This window comes from Zonotrichia leucophrys, chromosome 22 (genome assembly GCF_028769735.1).
Source record: "Zonotrichia leucophrys gambelii isolate GWCS_2022_RI chromosome 22, RI_Zleu_2.0, whole genome shotgun sequence".
In the NCBI taxonomy this organism is placed as follows: Eukaryota; Metazoa; Chordata; class Aves; order Passeriformes; family Passerellidae; genus Zonotrichia; species Zonotrichia leucophrys.
Window position 1 is genome coordinate 4,507,665 of NC_088191.1, and position 16,996 is coordinate 4,524,660.

Genomic DNA, 16,996 nt, shown 5'->3' on the forward strand with positions numbered 1-16,996 from the left:
GCAGGGACACCTTGGGGACACCCTGAGAGCACTTTGGGGACATCTTGGGGACATTTTGGGGACCTCAATGGAGCATCATGGGGACACCTTGGGGATACCTCAGGACCCCCCCGGGGACCCTTTGTGGCCATTTGGGGACATTTTGGGGCCATTTTGGGCTGCTTGGGACATTCTGAGGCCATTTGGGGACATTTTGGGTCCCCCCCATTGAGCACAAACTCAGGCCACACCCCTTTCCCCACACCATTTTATTCCCAACCAATCAGAGCCTCCAGAGTGCTTCAGATGGGCGGAGCCTCCTACACTCACTCCTCCCCATTCCCAATGGTGGGCGGGACCTCCTCGGGGGTGGGCGTGGCCTGCAGGGCGTGGGTGGCGGCTCTCCAGCACTGCAGCCAATGGGAGAAGGGGGCGCAGCCAGGGGGCGTGGCCAGGACCCACTGAGCCGGCTGGGCCCACCTGGGGAGAGGAGCAGGGTTAGGAAAAGGGGACGGTGCTTGGGTGGGAGGAGCCATGCCCCCATTCCAGGCCTCTCCCTCTCTAGGCCCCGCCCCCTCCCTCACCATTGGCTGACAAGCTCCTGGAGGCGGGGCCAGTCCCTGATTCTCTGCTCGCAGTCTTCTCTGACCAATCGCAGTTGGGGCAGCAGCTCGGCCACACCCTCGGTGAGGGGGGGTGAGGCCGGCGGCTCTGGCTCCGCCCCCAGGACAGGCCCCGCCCCCCAGCGCAGGCGCAGCGACCCCTGGCGGAGCTGCTGACGCAAGATGGCCGCCTGGGACAGCAGCGAGCCCTGACGGACACAAGGGGGCGGGGGCGGGCTTGGCCACGCCCCCAAACCCCGCAGGACAAGCCCACAATTGGCGGGACCCTCCCCCACCCTTTCAGCCCCATTTAAGCCCCACCCCAAACCTTTTCCACTCTCTCCAAGCCCCTCCCTCACTTTTTAAGCTCTTCCCCTTTCCCTCCAGCCCCTCCCCCACACTTCAAGCTCCTCCCCCAATCCTGCTCCCAAGCCCCTCCCCCTAAATTTAAGTCTCTGCTCCATCTTTCGGCTCCTCCCCCATTCCCCTCCCCCATCCCTTGGCTCTCTAAACCCCTCCCTCCTCGAGGCCCCTCCCCCACCCTTTCAGCCCTCCCCTCCCCATCTTTAAGCCTCTCCCCCTCTTTAGATGCCACCTGTTTAAGCCCGTCCCCCTTTGAGCCCCTCCCCACTCTTAAATCTCCTCCCTCCCCCTCAAGCCCCCCCCCTCTTTAAGTCCCACACCTCAAGCCTTTGGCCCACCCTTTAGGCCCCTCCCACTTTAAGACCCTCCCCCACTTTATCCAATCCCCTGGTTTAAGCCCCTCCCCTATTTAAGCCTTCTGGGTTAGGCCCCTCCCCCAGCATAGGCCCCTCCCTCATTTAAGCCCCTCCCATCCCTCTTTAAGCCCTGCCCCACCCTCTTAGCCCCTCCCCCACCTGTGCCACACCCATCTCCTGTGCCAGCCCCCACAGAGGGGGCGTGGCCTGTGCCGGAGGACGGGGCTCCGCTCCCAGTGCTCCCAGTGCTCCCAGTGCCAGCTGCCGGCGCCGCAGCCACGCCCCCTCCAGAGGGGGAGGGGCCGAGCCTGGCCCCGCCCGCGCCACGCCTACAACCTGCGGCCAATCAGAAACGTCGGGAACTGGGATCAAACTGGGAGGGACTGGTAGGGACTGGGAGAGAACTGGATCATACTGGGAGGGGACTGGAGGGAATTGGGAGATACTGGTTTATACTGGGATGGACTGGGAGGGAACTGGGTTATACTAGGAGGGCACTGGGATCAAACTGGGAGTTACTGGGATCTCAGCTGGATTCAAACTGAGAGCACTGGGAGGAACTGGGAGTTACTGGGAGCACCAAGATCAGAGCTGGAGTCAAACTGGGATGAACTGGGAGCAACTGGGAGGGACTGGGGGATACTGGGTTATACTGGGAGGGGACTGGGATGGAACTGGGGGGAACTGGGAAGGACTGGGAGGGAACTGGGAGGGAAGTGCAGGATACTGGGATGGACTTGGGTTATACTGGGATATACTGGGATGGAACTGGGAGGGTGCTGGGAGGGACTGGGTTATACTGGGAGGGACTGGGATCAAACTGGGGGTTACTGGGATCACAGTTGAAGTCAAACTGGGAGCACTGGGAGGGACTGGGGGATTCTGGGACAGACTGGGAGAGAACTGGGATATACTGGGATCTCAACTGGATTCAAACTGGGAGCATTGGGATGAACTGGGAGTTACTGGGAGCACTGGGATCAGAGCTGGACTCAAACTGGGAGCACTGGGATGGAACTGGGGGACACTGGTTTATACTGGGAGGGACTGGGATGGACTGGGAGGGAACTGGGGGATACTGGGATGGACTGGGGTTACTGTGAACACTGGGAGGGGACTGGGATCAAACTGGGAGTTACTGGGATCTCAGCTGGAGTCAAACTGGGAGCACTGGGATGAACTGGGATGGACTGGGAGGAACTGGGAGGGACTGGGAGCACTGGGATCAGAGCTGGAGTCAAACTGGGATGAACTGGGACAGACTGGGAGGGGACTGGGAGCATTGAGACCACAGCTAGTGTCAAACTGGGATGAACTGGGAGGGACAGGGAAGGAACTGGGATAAACTGGGATGGACTGGAGGATACTGGAATATACTGGGAGGGGACTGGGGGGCTTAGTGGTCTATACTGGTTTATACTGGTCCATACTGGTTTGCTCCCCACCTGCTCCTGCAGCGATTTCAGCGCCGCTCGGCGCCCCCTGGTGGTGGCGCTCAGGAACCGCAGGCGCTGCTGCAAATGGAGCTGGGGAGGGAAACGGCAAAAACCAACAGAACTCACCCCAAATTCACCCAAAATAACCCCAAAATCAACAAAATGAACCCAAAATTCCCCCAAAACCATCCAAATTTACCCAAAAATCAACAGAATTCACCCAAAAATAAACCCAAAATTCACCCAAAATGAATTTAAAAAACACCAAAATGAAACAAAAATTAACCCAAAATGAATCCAAAATCACCTAAATTACCCAAAAATCATCAGAATTCACCCAAAATTCATCCAAAATCCCCTGAAACCATCCAAATTAACACAAAAATCATCAGATTCCACCCAAAATTAACAGAAAATGCACAAAAATTCACCCAAAAATCCCCCCGAAATCACCCAAATTAACAAAAAAATCTCCCTGAAATCACCAAAGTTACCCAAAAATCACCAAAATTCACCCCAAATTCACCCAAATTAACCCAAAATTCACCAAAATTTACCCCAAAATACCCCCAAAATCATCCAGATTAACACAAAAAATCACCAAACACCACCCCAAAATCAGCTAAATTAACCCAAAAATCCACCCAAAATTATTGACATTAACCCCAAAATCACCCAGATTAACCCAAAAATCCCCCAAAACCACAGAAATTAACCCAGAATCACCCAAATATCCCCCTGAAATCACCTAAATTTACCTCAAAATCACCACAATTCACCCAAAAATCCCCCCAAAACCACCCAAATTAACCTAAAATCAACAAGATTAACCCAAAAATCTCCCCAGATCACCCAAGTTAACCCCAGAATAACCAAAATTAACTCAAAAACCCCCTGAGATCACCCAAATTAACCCAAAATGCACTAAAATTACGCCAAAAATCCCACAGATCACCCCACAATCACCCAAATTAACCCACAATTAGCTCACAATTTAACCCAAGTCATGAAAATTAACCCAAAAATCTCCCTGAAATCACCCAAATGAGCCAAAATTAACCCTGAAATCCCCCCAAATTCACCCAAAAATCACCAAAATTAACCCTGAAATCCCCCCCAATTCACCCAAAATTAACCCAAAAAGCACTAAAATTAACCACAAATACACCAAAATCCCCCCAAATCCCCCCACAATCACGCAAATTAACCTAAAATCACCAAAATTTACCCAAAAATCCCCCAAATTACCCCAAAATTAACCCAAGAATCCACCAAAATTAACCCAAAATCACCCCAAATCACCAACATTAACCCAAAAAACCGCAGTCAACCAAAATACCCCAAAAATCTCTCCCAAATCACCCAAAATACCCCAAAATCACAAAAATTACCCAAAGTTCCCCATTTCCCCCCAAAATTCCCCATTTCCCCCCTAAATTACAAAAAAAAGCCCAAAACCCCAAATCGTCCCCAAATCCCCAATCCCAAACCCAAATTCCCAAAATCTCCCAAAGCCCCAAAATCCCCCAACCCCCCAAAAACCCCCAAATCCACCAAATCCCCCAAAATGCCCAAATCCCAAAAACCCCCAATCTCCCCTCCCAAGCCCCAAACATTCCAAAAACCCCAAAACCCCAAAGTCCCTCAAAACCCCCCAAAATCTCCAAAATTTCCCATTTTAACCCCTCAAAAACCCCAAATCCCAAAACCCCAAAAACCTCAAAAGTCCCCAAATCCCCCAAAGTGCCCCAACTCCCAAATCTCCCAATCCCAAAAAAACCCCAAATCCCAAATTCCCCAATTTCAGCCCAAAATTCCCCATTTTACCCCCCAAAAATCCCAAAGTCCCCAAAACCCCAAAATGTTCCCAAATCCCCCCAAAACCCCAAATCCTCCAAGTCCCCTGAAATCCCCAAACCCAAAATCCTCCAAATCCCACAAAATTCTCCCCCCAAATCTCCCAAAAACCCAAATCCCAAATACTCCAAAAACCCAAACCCCCAAACCCTCAAATCCCCCAAAATTCCCCCAGATCCCTCCCAAAATCACAAACCCCAAAATCTCCAAAACCCCCAAATCTTAAATCCCTAAAAATCCCAAAAACCCCAAAATCCCCAAAACCGCCAAAACTCCCCAAAAACCCCCAAAACCCCAAAATGTCCCAAATCTCCCCAAAATCCCAAACCCCCAAATCCCCAAACCTCCCAAATCCCAAAATCCCCTCAAATACTTCCCCAAAACCCCCAAATTCCTTATTCTATGCCCCAAAAACCCCAAATCCCAAACATCCCAAAATCTCAAATCCCAAAATTCCCCAAAAAACCCCCAAAATCCCAAACTCCAAAATCCCCAAAACCTCAAACTCCCCCAAATCCAAAATCCCCCAAATCCGAAACCCCATAAAAACCCCAAAAAAACCCAAACCCCAAAATCCCCCAAAAAAACCCCAAAATCCTGAATCCAAAATGTCCAAAATCTTGAATTCTCAAAATTCCAAATCCCAAAACCCCAAAATCCCCCAAACCCCAAAACTCCCCAAAAAATTCCAAGGCCCAAAACCACCAAAAAAACCCCAAAACCTCCAACCCAAAATCCCCCAAAATCCCCCAAATTCCCAAACCCCAAATCCCTCAAAATCCCAAATCCCCCCAATCCCCCCCCGCAAATCTCCAACCCCCAAAATCCCAAACACCCAAAATTGCCCCAAATCCCCCCAAATTTCCCATTTTATCCCCCAAAAACCCCAAATCCCAAAAAACCCCCCAAAACACCCCAAAAATCTCAAATCCCAAACTCCAAAATTCCCCATTTACCCCCCCAAATCCCATAAACCCCAAAAACTCCAAAACGCCAAAAAACCCCAAAACTCTCAAATCCCAGACCCCCAAAATTTCCCCATTTTACCCCCCAAAACCCCGTAAAAACCCCCCAAAAAACCCAAAAACCCCAAAATTCCCGCACTCACCACTCGGCCCCTCCCCCTCCACAGCTGCTGCCGGAGCTGCTCCAGGGCCGAGTTTGGGGTCAAATCCGGGGATTTTGGGGCCAGATTTGGGCATTTAGGATCCAAATTTGGGGATTTTAGGTCCAAATTTGGGGATTTAGGATCAAAATTTTGGGGTTTTAGAGCCGATTTTGGAGCTGATTTTGAGGCCAAATCTGAGGATTTTGGGTCCAAATTCTGGGATTTTGGAAAGGCTGAGTTTTGCGGATTTGGAGGTTTTGGCGCCGAATTTTGGGGGGGATTTTGGGGATTTTGGAGCTCCTGCTGCAGCTGGGTCAGCGCCCGGCCCAGGGAGGCCCGGCAGGCCGAGAGCCCCTCCCGGAGCAGGAACTGCCTGGGGAGGAAATTGGGGTGAGAAATGGGGAAATTGGGAAAAATGGGGAAAAATAGTGGAGGGAAAACAGGGGGAAAAATGGGGTGAAAAATGGGAATTCTGAGAGGAAAAAGAGGGGGAGAAATGGGGGGAAAATGGGAATAAAAATTGGGATTTTGGGGTCAAATTTGGTGATTTTGGAGCCAATTTTGGAGCCAATTTTGGAGCCAATTGTGGGCATTTCAGAACAGGATTTGGGGCTGAATTTGGGAATTTTGGGGCAGAATTTGGAGATTTAGAGCCAAATTTTGGAGCTTTGGGGCTGAACTTGGTGATTGTGGGACCCAATTTAGGGCCAATTTTGGAAATCTTGGGGTTGATTTGGGGCTGAATTTTGGGATTTTAGAGCTGAGTTTGGGGCCAAATGTTGGAGATTTTTGAGGCCAAATATGGGGATTTTGGGGCCGAATTTGGGGCTGACTTTGAGGATTTTGGGGCTGAGTTTGGGCATTTTAGAGCAAATTTTCGGCATTTTATGGACAATTATGGGGCCAAACTTGGAGCGCAATTTTGGTGATTTCGGGCAAAATTTGGGGGTTTTTTTCTGGGGATTTGGGGGCTAAATTTGGAGCCAGATTTTAGGACTTTAGAGCGGATTTTGGGGCCGTTTTGTGGGGATTTTAGAGTCAATTTTGGGGCTGGGTTTTGGGATTTTACGGTGGAATATTGGGAGTTTCATACCGGTTTTGGGGCAGATTTTAGGGCAAATCTGGAGGATCTGGGGCCAAATTTTGGCGATTTTGGGACTGGATTTTGGGGCCAAATTTAGGGATTTGAGAGCCAATTTTGGGTTCAAGTTTGGGGCCAAACTTTGGGATTTTGGGGCTGAATTCAGGGACTTTAGAGCCGATTTTGAGGCCAAATTTTGGGGATTTTGGGGCCGAATTTTGGGGTGATTTGGGGCGATTTTGGGGCCCAGGGAGCCCCAGAAGGCTGAGAGCCCCACCCAGAGCAGGAACAGCCATGGGGGGGGAGCACAGGGAAATTTGGGGTGAGAAATGGGGAAACTGAGGAAATGGGGAAAAAATGGGGAAAAATAGGAGGGGAAATGGGGATTTTGGGAGGAAAATAGGTAGAAAAATGGAATAAAAACAGGAATTTGGAGGGAAAAATGGGAATAGAAATGGGGATTTTGGAGGATAAAATTCGGGAAACAGAAGAAGAAAAATGGAGTTTTTGGGGAGAACGGGGATTTTGGGGAAAAAGGAATAAAAATTGGGAATTTTGGGTACATTAGGACACATTTGGGATAATTTTGGGTATTTTAGGACCAATTTCAGGGAGTTTGGGATGGATTTGGGAATTTTTTTGGTACATTTTGGGCTGGATTTCAGACATTTGGGGATAATGTGAAGTATTTTAGGATGGATTTGGGATATTTGAGGGGCATTTCAGGGGATTTTGGTCTCACCTGGTGACTCCATCGGTGCCCATCCCCCGCTCCAGGTGCGTCCCCAGCTGCCCCCTCAGGAGGGACAGGAGGGGGGGCAGCGCCGCCCACACCCCCCCCACGGCCCCCCAGCGCTCCTGGGGACCCCAAAAGCACATCAGGGACCCCAAAATCCCAGAATCCACCCCAAAAATGAGCGTAGAAACCCCCAAATCCACCCCAAAAACGGCTCAGGAACGCCAAAAATGGACTCGGGGACCCCAAAATCCCAAAACTCCACCCCAAAAATGAGCTCAGAAACCCCCAAAAGCCCCAAATCCACCCCAAAAACGACCCTGGGATCCTGAAAATGGACTCGGAAACCCCCAAACCCCAAAACCACCCCAAAAACCCCAAACTACCCCAAAACCAGCTAAAGAACCTCAAAAATGGACTCGGGGAGCCCAAAAATCTGCCCCAAAATCCACCCCAAAAATCCCAAATCCACCCCAAAACTCACCCCAGGGACACAAAAAATGGATTCAGGAACCCGAAAAACCCAAAATTCACCCCAAAATTGCCAAAGTCCCCCCAGAAATCCCAAATCCCCCCTAAAAATCCCAAATCTCAACCCTAAAAATTCCCAAAATCCCTCAAGTCCCCAAAAAATTCCCCAAAATGCAAATTTCAGACCCAAGAAATCCCCAAAACCCCCAAATCTCCCCCAAATTCAAAATCTTGACCCCAAAAAGCCCTGAATCCACCAAACCTGATATTTTGACCCCCAAAAAGGTCCAAAATCTGAAATTTTGACCCCAAGAAGCCCCAACATCCCCAATTTTGACCCCAACCCCGTTCCCCTCCCCCCTCACCTGCAGGAGGCTCTTCAGGGTGGGCGGAGCCTCAGCTGAGGGGGCGGGGCTAGCCAGGAGAGCTCTGTGATTGACAGGTGTGAGGCCACGCCCCCAAAAGCACCAGAAATCCCCTCAGGGACCCCAAAATGTTCTAAAAACCCCATTAAGCCCCAGCCACCCACTTAGGCCACGCCCATTCCTTTTGCCCACACCCACTCCATTAAGCCCCACCCACCCCGTTTAAGGCCTGCCCATCCCTTTAACCTGCACTCACCCACTTAGGCCCCACCCACCCTTTTAAGCTCCACCCATGCCTTTAAGCCCCACCCACCCATTTAGGCCACACCCCTGTTTAAGCCCCACCCAGCATTTAGCCCACCCAATCCCTTCAAGATCCACCCACATTTTAAAGCCCCACCCACCCCTTTCAGCTCCGCTCATCCCCTTAAGCTTCACACACCCCCTTTAAGCCCCTCCCTTCCTTTAGGCCCCACCCACCTATTAAAGCCCCACCCACCCCTTTAAGCCCCACCCACATCTTTAAGCCACACCCATACCCTTTGAGCCACATCCACACCTTAAACCCTGCCCACCCTTTTTAAGCCCCACCCACTCTTCTAAGCCCCGCCTACATCCTAAAGGTCCACCCACCCCTTTAATCCCCACCTCCCTATTAAGCCCCACCCACCTTTTAAGCCCCCATCACATATTAAGGCCCCGCCCACCCTCTTAGGCCACGTCCACACTTTAAGCCCCACCCATCTCTTTAAGCCACTCCCTCACCTTTAAGCCCCACCCACTCCTTCAGGCTCCACCTACCTTGTGCTCTGATTGGCCAGGACTTCCAGCGCCCAAAGCACCGCCTCTGGGCTGTGGCCAATCAGTACAGCCTGTAGGGGGCGCCACGTGTCAGAGCAGAGGGCGTGGCCTGAGCAGAGCCACGCCCCCTTCCCCAACCAGCCACACCCACCTCAGCCTGTTCTGACCAATCCGGAGCCTCCTGAGCCTTCCCGGGGTGATGTGCAGCTCTGGGGTTCATTAATTAATTGATTAATTGAGGGGTTAATTAGGGGTTAAGGAAGAAGGGGTGTGGCTTACCTGTGTGGGTGTGGCCTCTGGAGCTCCACCTCCCTGGCCTTGCACAGGGCCTTGATTGACACCTGCGGAGGGGGAGGGGTTGGGGGAATTTGGGGAATTTTGGGGGGTCCTGGGCTGATTTTGGGGTCCCTGAATGGTCTCCAGGCCCCGCCCACCATGTCAGGCCCCGCCCACTCACCAGCACTTCCGGCTCCGCCCCCGCAGCCAAGATGGCCGACAGCTCCCCCCGGGACTGGCCCGGCCTGAGGGAACACAAAACTCTTTTAAAATACCCAAAACCTCTAAAAATGCCCGAAAATCCCCCCAATTTACCCATAATCCACTCAGGAACCCCAAAAATCCTATCAAGAACCCCAAAGTCTCCTCAAAATCCACCAAAATCCCTCAAAATTTCTTCAAAATCCCCCCAAAATCCCTCAGGGGCCCCAAAATCTCCCCAAATTGCAAAAAAATCCCTTCAGAAACCCCCAAAATTCAGTCAGGAACCCCAAAAATCCCCCCAGAAAGCAAAAATTGCCTCACAATCCCCCAAAATCACCTCAGAGAGCCAAAAATCCGATCAAAATTTCCTCATAATCCTCCAAAATCTGAAAATTCCCACCGGGGACCCCCAAAATCCCCTCAGGGATCACAGAATCCCCCAATAACCCCTTAGGGACCTCAAAATTCCCTTAAAATGCCCCAAAAATCCATAAGGGACTCCAAAATCTCCTCAAATTCCCTCAAAAATCCCATCAGGAACCCAAAATTGCCTAAAAATCCCCCCAAAATCCCCTCAAGTTCCCCAAAAATCCCCTCAGAAACACTAAAACTCCCTTAAAATGCTCCCAAATGCCCTCAGGAACTCTAAAATCCCCTCAAAATCTCCCAAAATCTCCTCACAACCCCCGAGAGACACAAAAAAATCTCTTGAAAACCCTTCAAAATCCTCCCAAGTCCCAGAGAATCCTCCAAAATCCCCTCAAAAATCACCCAAAATCCCCCTTAGGGCCCCAAAACTCAGTCAGGGACCAAAAAATCTAAAAATTCCCCCAAATTCCCCCATTGCCCATATAAGGAAATTCCCCATTGCCCATATAAGGAAACACCACAAGGCCCCACCCCTTCCACCGTGCCCCCTTCAGGCCCCGCCCCTTTTACCTTTTATGGGTTGCCCTCAGCGCCCCCTTGTGGCAGTCTCGCAGCCCAGCCGGGCCCGGCTCCGCCCCCAGCAGCCGAAGCTCCGCCCCTCGCTCAAGCTCCGCCCACCGCCGGCTCTGCGCCTCCTCCAGCGAGGCCTCTGGGGGAGGAAGGAGGACCCCAAAAGATTGGGGTGAGAACCCCCAAATTTGGGGTTTGGGGGGTCTGGGACCCCAAAATTGAGGGTGGAGACTCCGAAATTGGGGTGAGGATCCCAAATATGGGGTTTAGAGGGATCCTGGGACCCAAAATATTGGGAAAGGGGACCCCAAAATTGGGGTTTGGAGGATTCAGGGACCCAAATTTGGGGTTTAGGGGGGGTCTGGGACCCTAAAAATAGGGAAGGGACCCCAAAATTTGGGGGTAGGGACCCCAAAATTGGAGTCTGGGGGGGTCTGGGACCCTAAAATTAGGGAAGGGGACCCCAAAATTGAGGAAGGGGATCCCAAAATTGGGGTCTAGGAGGACATGGAACCCCAAAATTGGGGTTTGAGTTCATCAGGGATCCCAAAATTGGGGTTTGGCCTCGATCAGAAAGCCTATAAATGGGGAAGGGACCCCAAAATTCAGGTTTTGAGGGTTCAGGGACTCCAGATTTGGGGTTTTGGCGGTCCTGGGAGCTCAAAAATGGGGAAAAGGACCCCAATTTTAGGGCCTGGAGAAAAATTGGGTTTTGGGGGTTCCTGGGGCCCCAAAATTGGGGATGGGGACTCGAAAACTGGGGTTTGGGGAGTCAGGAACCCCAAAATCGGGATTATGGTTGTCCTGGGACGCTGGAAATCAGGGGGACCCCAAAATTTGGGGGCAGAAACCCCAAAATACAGTAAGGACCCAAAAACTGGGGGTGGGGGTGTCCAGGGACTCCATAATTGGGAAATGGGACCCCAAAATTTGGGGTGAAGATGCCAAACTGGGGCTTTAGTGGCTCAGGGACCCCGAAATTGGGGTCTAGGAGGACATGGGACCACAGAGTTGGGGTTTTGAGGGTGCTGGGACCCTAAAATTGGGAAAAGGGACCCCAAATTTGGGGCTGGGGTGTTCAGGGACCCCAAATTTGGGGTTCAGAGGTTCTGGGACCATAAAAATCACGGGAATCCCAAAATTTAGGGGTGGGGACCCCAAATTAGGTGTCTGGGGTGTTCAGGCACCCCAAATTTGGGGTTAGAGGAGGGTCAGGGACTGCAAAATTGGGGTTTTGAGTGGGCAAGGAATCCCAAATTTGTGGTGAGAACCCCAAAATTGGGATTTAGGGGCATCATGAGACCCCAAAAATGGCGCGGACCCCAAAATTTCGGGGGTGGGGAGCCCCCGAAATGGAGGTTTTTTAGATTAGGAACCTTTGTGCGAGGGCCGCGTTTCCGGCCGGACTCACCGAGGCGCTGCGCCGTTTCCTGTGCGTCCGCAATGGCGTCCCCCAGGTCCTGCAGCTCGTTCCGGAGCCGCTCCAGGGCCGCTCGCAGCGCCCCCTGCTGGCCCGGCGGGGCCGGAGCGGCCTGAGCCAAAAACGGCCCAAAAGCGACAGAATTCAGCCAAAACTCACCCAAATGTACCTGGGATTGTGCCCAGGGTTCTCACGATACCCAAAACTCTCAAAATATTGAGAAAATCTCACAAAAAACCCCAAAATGCCACAAAAGCGAGGGTTAAAATGGCCCAAATCTGCCCGAATTCACCTCAAAATTCACCCCAATATCCCTGAGATTGTGCCTGGGGTTCTCACAACACTCAAAACTCACAAAAAATGAGAAAAATCCCACAAAAAACCCCCCCAAAATACCGCAAAAATGAGGCTCAAAATTGCCCCCAAAATTCCCTGAAAAAAAATCCCCAAAAACTCTCCCCAAAAATCCCCCAAAATTTTATAAAAATGAGGCTCAAAAAAAATCCCAAAATTCCCCCAAAAATCCCCCAAATTTTATAAAAACAAGGCTCAAAATGGACCCAAATCCACCCGAATTCAGCCCAAATACAGAACCCAAAATACACCCCAATATCCCTGAGATTGGGCCCAGGGTTCCCATGATACCCAAAACTCCCAAAGTTTGGGGGAATACCACAAAAAAAACTGAAATGAGGCTCATAATTTACCCCCAAATCCACCCAAATTCACCCAAAATTCCCCACCAAAATAATCCCCAAAAACTCCCTGAAAAAATCTCCCAAAAATTGCTCCCAAAAATCCCAGAAAAATCCCCCCCAAAATTTAATAAAAACGAGGCTCAAAATGGACCCCAAATCCACCTGAATTCCCCCCAAAATTCACCCAGATATCCCTGAGATTGTCAAAGAATCCCCAAAACTCCCCAAAGTTTTTCAAAAATTCCCCAAAAACCCTGAAAAATCCCAAAAATCCTGCAAAAAAATTCTCAAAATTCCCCAAAAAATGCCCAAAAAAATTCCCCCCCAAATCACTTTTAAATGCCCCAAGCCCCCCAAATCCCTCCCAAAATTCCCACAAAACCCAAAAAAATTCTCCAAAAATTTTGCATTTCGTCCACAAAAAAAATCCCATTTCAAGCTCCAAAACTCCCCTAGACCCCCCAAAATTCCCTCAAATCCCCTCCAAAAATCCCCCGAAATCCAAAAAAATCCTTTAAAATTCCTGAAAATTGCCCAAAAATCCCAAAATGTCCCCAAAATGTCCCCAAATCTGAGGGAACCCCCCCAAATTTTGGGTTCCCCACCCCAAATCTGACCCCAATTCCCCCTCACCTCCAGCTCCTGCAGGTGCCTGTACCTGAACCCCGAGTTAAGGAACAATCTGGGGATCCCCCAAAAATCTCCCCTTAAGTTTAAGGTTGAACCCCCAAATTTGGGCACCCCCACACCAAATTTTGGGGTTTCCAGAATTTTCTGTCCCAGGAACCCCCAAATTTTTGAGGATCCCCCAAAATTTCGGATACCAGCGCAAATTTCCTCGAATCTTCTTCGCGTTCCTGTGGGGACACCCCAAAAATTCTGTGAGGGGAGCACCGGGAAAAAGAGCGGGAAAAGCGGCGCGGGGCATGATGGGAGGTGTAGTTCAGGGTGTGGGGCCTGCAATGATGCTCTATGGGCGGCGCGGGGCGTGATGGGAACTGTAGGCCGGCTACATTGAAGCGCTATGGGTGCGGAGGATGATGGAGGTTGCAGGCTTGGCTATAATGGAACTCAGTGGAGCGCGGGGGATCATGGGAGTTGTAGAGTTTGCTATAAGGAACTCAATGAGGCGCGGGGGATGATGGGAGCTGTAGTCCCGGAAAGCATCTCCTCCTCCTTCCCCTTAAATTTTGGGGTCCCCTTTCAATTTTTGGGGTTTTTCACCCTCCCCAGTGTTGGGGTCCCTCCTCACCGCTGGTTCTGGACGTGGCGGGTGATGTAATCCCAAATGGGGGCTGTGGGGCCGGAGCAGAGCCTGCAGGGGAGGGAATTGGGGCACCCCAACATTTGGGGGTGACCATAAAATTCACCCAGGAGCCCAAAATTCACCCAGGAACCCGAAAATCACCCCCAGGAACCCCCAAATCCACTCAGGATGCCCTAAAAGGGACCCCAAAACCACCCCAGGACCCTCCAAGAGGACCCCAAAACCTCCTCAGGACACCCTAAAACCCCCCAGGACCCCCCAAATTCCCTCAGGACTCTCCAAGGGGACCAATTACTCCAATTACTCTGCAAAGGGACCTCAAAATACCCTCAGGACCCTCAAAACCCCCTAGGACGCTTCAAAGGGACCCCAAAATCCCCACAGGACCACCTAAAACCCCTCAGGACCCTCCAAAGAAACGTCAAAATCTCCTCAGGACCTCCCCAAACCTCCCCAGGACCTTCCAAGGGGACCCCAAAATCCCCTCAGGACTCTCCAGGAGGACCCCAAAATCCCCCAGGACCCCTCAAAGGGACCCCAAAACATCCATAGGACCAACCAAAAGGATCCCAAAATCCCCCCAGGACCCCTAAGCCCCCTCAGGACCCTAAATTCACTCAGGATCTCTAAAACCTCCTCAGGACCCTCCAAGGGGACCTCAAAACCCCCCCCAGGACCCTCCAAAAGGACCCCAAAACTCTGTCAGGATCCCCCAAAACCTAGCCAGTACCCTCCAAGGGAACCCCAAAACGCCCCAAGATGTTTCAAAGGGACCCCAAAATCCCTTCAGGACCCCCAAAATTCCCCCAGGACCCTCCAAGGGGACCCCCAAACCCTTCCAGGACCTCCTAAAGGAACCCCAAAACCTCCCCAGTACTCTCCAAAGGGACCCCAAAAACCTTCCCCGTACTCTCCAGAGGGACTCCAAAATCCCCCCAGGAACCCTCAAAACCTCTCAGGACCCTCCAAGGGGACCCCAAACCTCCTCAGCTCCCCCCACATTCCCGCTCTCCCCTCACGGAGCCCTCGGGAGTTCCCACCCCCGGCCCCCCGAAACCCCCCGGCCCCTCCCCGCCTCAGGGGGGTCCCCATGGGGGTCCCCGGGTGGTCCCGACCTGCGGAGCGCGGCCGGAGAGGGGACGGCGGAGGGCGGCAGCTCCATCTCCTCCCGGAGCCAGCGCTCCAGAGCCTCCGCCATCATGGCCGGGGGGCGCTGAGGGGAGCGAAAAAGCGCGGGAAAAGCGCCGCGGGGCAGCACGGGAGTTGTAGTGCGGGGAGCGGGGCCTGCAATAATGGGCTACGGGAGGTGCGGGACATGACGGGAGTTGTAGGCGAGTAACTGGGGCGCTGGGGTGCGCGAGGGATGATGGGAGGTGTATGTGTGTTTGTAATAGGGCTGTATGGATTATAATGATTCTCTATGGGACTCTAGGTTTTAACGATTCTTTATGGAGCACGGGGAATGATGGGACTTGTATGCACGCCTGTAATGGGGCTCTATGGGTTATAATGATTCTCTATGCGGCGCGGGGCCTGATGGGAATTGTATGCGTGTTTGTAATTGAGCTCTATGGGTTATAATGATTCTATATGGGGCGCGGGCGTTGATGGGAGTTGTATGCGTGTTTGTAATGGAACTCAATGGGCGTCGCGGGGCATGATGGGAGCTGTAGGCCAGGAAGTTGCTCGATGGGGAAACTTGGGGGTCTGGGGGCACTTGGGGGATCCTAAGGGCCACTTATGGGTCAAAGGAGCCATTTAAGGGACACTCAAAAGGCACCCGAGGGGAACTTTGGGTCTGAGGGCACTCAGGGTCACTTGGTGAGCTGGATTCTGGCTTTACCTGGGCCGCGGGGATGATGGGAGTTGTAGCCTCTGGGCAGCATGGGAATTGTAGGCGCAGACTAAGGGTCTGTGGGGCGGGGGGCGGTTTAGGGGGGCACCTGGGAGTCCGTGAGGGCACTCGGAGGTCCTGAGTGGGGGCTTAGAGATCACTTTGGAATCCTGGGAGGCACCTGGGGGTCCGGGGGGGGGGGCAACTGAAGAGCAACTTTGGTTTGGAGGGACATTTGGGGGCGTGTACCTGGCACTCTGTGTGGCTGCGTGGCACGACGGGAGTTGTAGGCCCCGCTTCACTGGCGCTCTAAGAGGCCGGGAGGCATGCTGGGAGCTGTAGTACAGCCTTTAATAGCTCTCCATGCCGCCGCAGGGCATGACGGGAGTTGTAGTCGAAAAAAGCCAAAATTGCGCGGCCTTTAGATACCGCCTTCAAGGCCGCTGATTGGTTGTAAGCTGTGATTGACAGGCAGGTCGACCAGTGGGAGGCGGCGCCGGCGGAAGGCGGGAAGCGGCAGCTCCTGAGGGCGGCGGTGGGCGCGGATTTTGGGGGGATTTGAGGCGATTTTGGGGCATTTTGGGGGATTTTTGGGATCCCTGACGAGCCTCTCACCCCTGCCAGGCCCCAGGCACGCGTCCAGAGCCGTGATGGCCGCCAAGGTGAAGGTGGAGAAACCAGGTGAGCTCGGCCGGGAGCCCCAAAAACCCCAAAATCGCCCCAAAAACCTCAAAATTCCACAAAAATCCCACTCGGGACCCCCCAAAATCCCTCAAATCCCCTCAGAAATCGCCGAAATCCCAAAAGATTTCCCGAATATATCCCAAGACAACACAAATCCTCCCCAAAATTCCCAAAATATTCCCAGAATTCCACCCAGAATTCCCCAAATTCCTCTCAGATTCTTCCAGAACCCCCAAATTCCCCACAATTCTCAAAATTTTCTCCCAAATTTCTTAAAAACTCCTCACAGGACCCTCAAAACTTCATATGGAAATCATGATGGTAATGGAGACAAGGATGTCTATGCTGTGCCATCAGGAACATAAAAAAACATTAGAATACAGGTGAGCCTGAGCTCCTGAACTAGTGAGAAGAGAATGCAACAAAGACATTTTTTTTAAGAGTCTTCAGGATGAAGAGCAGATCAAATTTTTTAATGTGAAATATTTATTAATAGAATGAACCTTCAAAATAACATTG

At 51.9% G+C, this 16,996-nt stretch overlaps 1 protein-coding gene across 2 annotated transcripts; it reads right to left on the reverse strand.

Moving 5' to 3' along the window:
- Positions 1-233: 233 nt before the first annotated feature.
- On the reverse strand, positions 234-15,303 carry HAUS5 (HAUS augmin like complex subunit 5). Of its 2 annotated transcripts, XM_064731301.1 has the most exons (17): positions 15,075-15,303; positions 13,945-14,007; positions 13,517-13,549; positions 13,326-13,350; positions 11,986-12,106; positions 10,575-10,713; positions 9,613-9,676; positions 9,435-9,496; positions 9,307-9,364; positions 9,156-9,226; positions 8,355-8,418; positions 7,525-7,640; positions 5,702-6,074; positions 2,746-2,826; positions 1,460-1,636; positions 564-790; positions 234-459 (listed from the first exon to the last, which is right to left on the reverse strand). In XM_064731301.1, exons 1-17 carry the CDS (start codon positions 15,158-15,160, stop codon positions 306-308), a joined length of 1,914 nt encoding a protein of 637 aa, XP_064587371.1. In that variant the 5' UTR covers positions 15,161-15,303; the 3' UTR covers positions 234-305. The 2 variants fall into 2 exon arrangements, with proteins under 2 accessions (XP_064587371.1, XP_064587372.1); XM_064731302.1 differs by lacking the exons at positions 5,702-6,074; positions 7,525-7,640 and having other exon boundaries at positions 15,075-15,301.
- Positions 15,304-16,996: the final 1,693 nt, after the last annotated feature.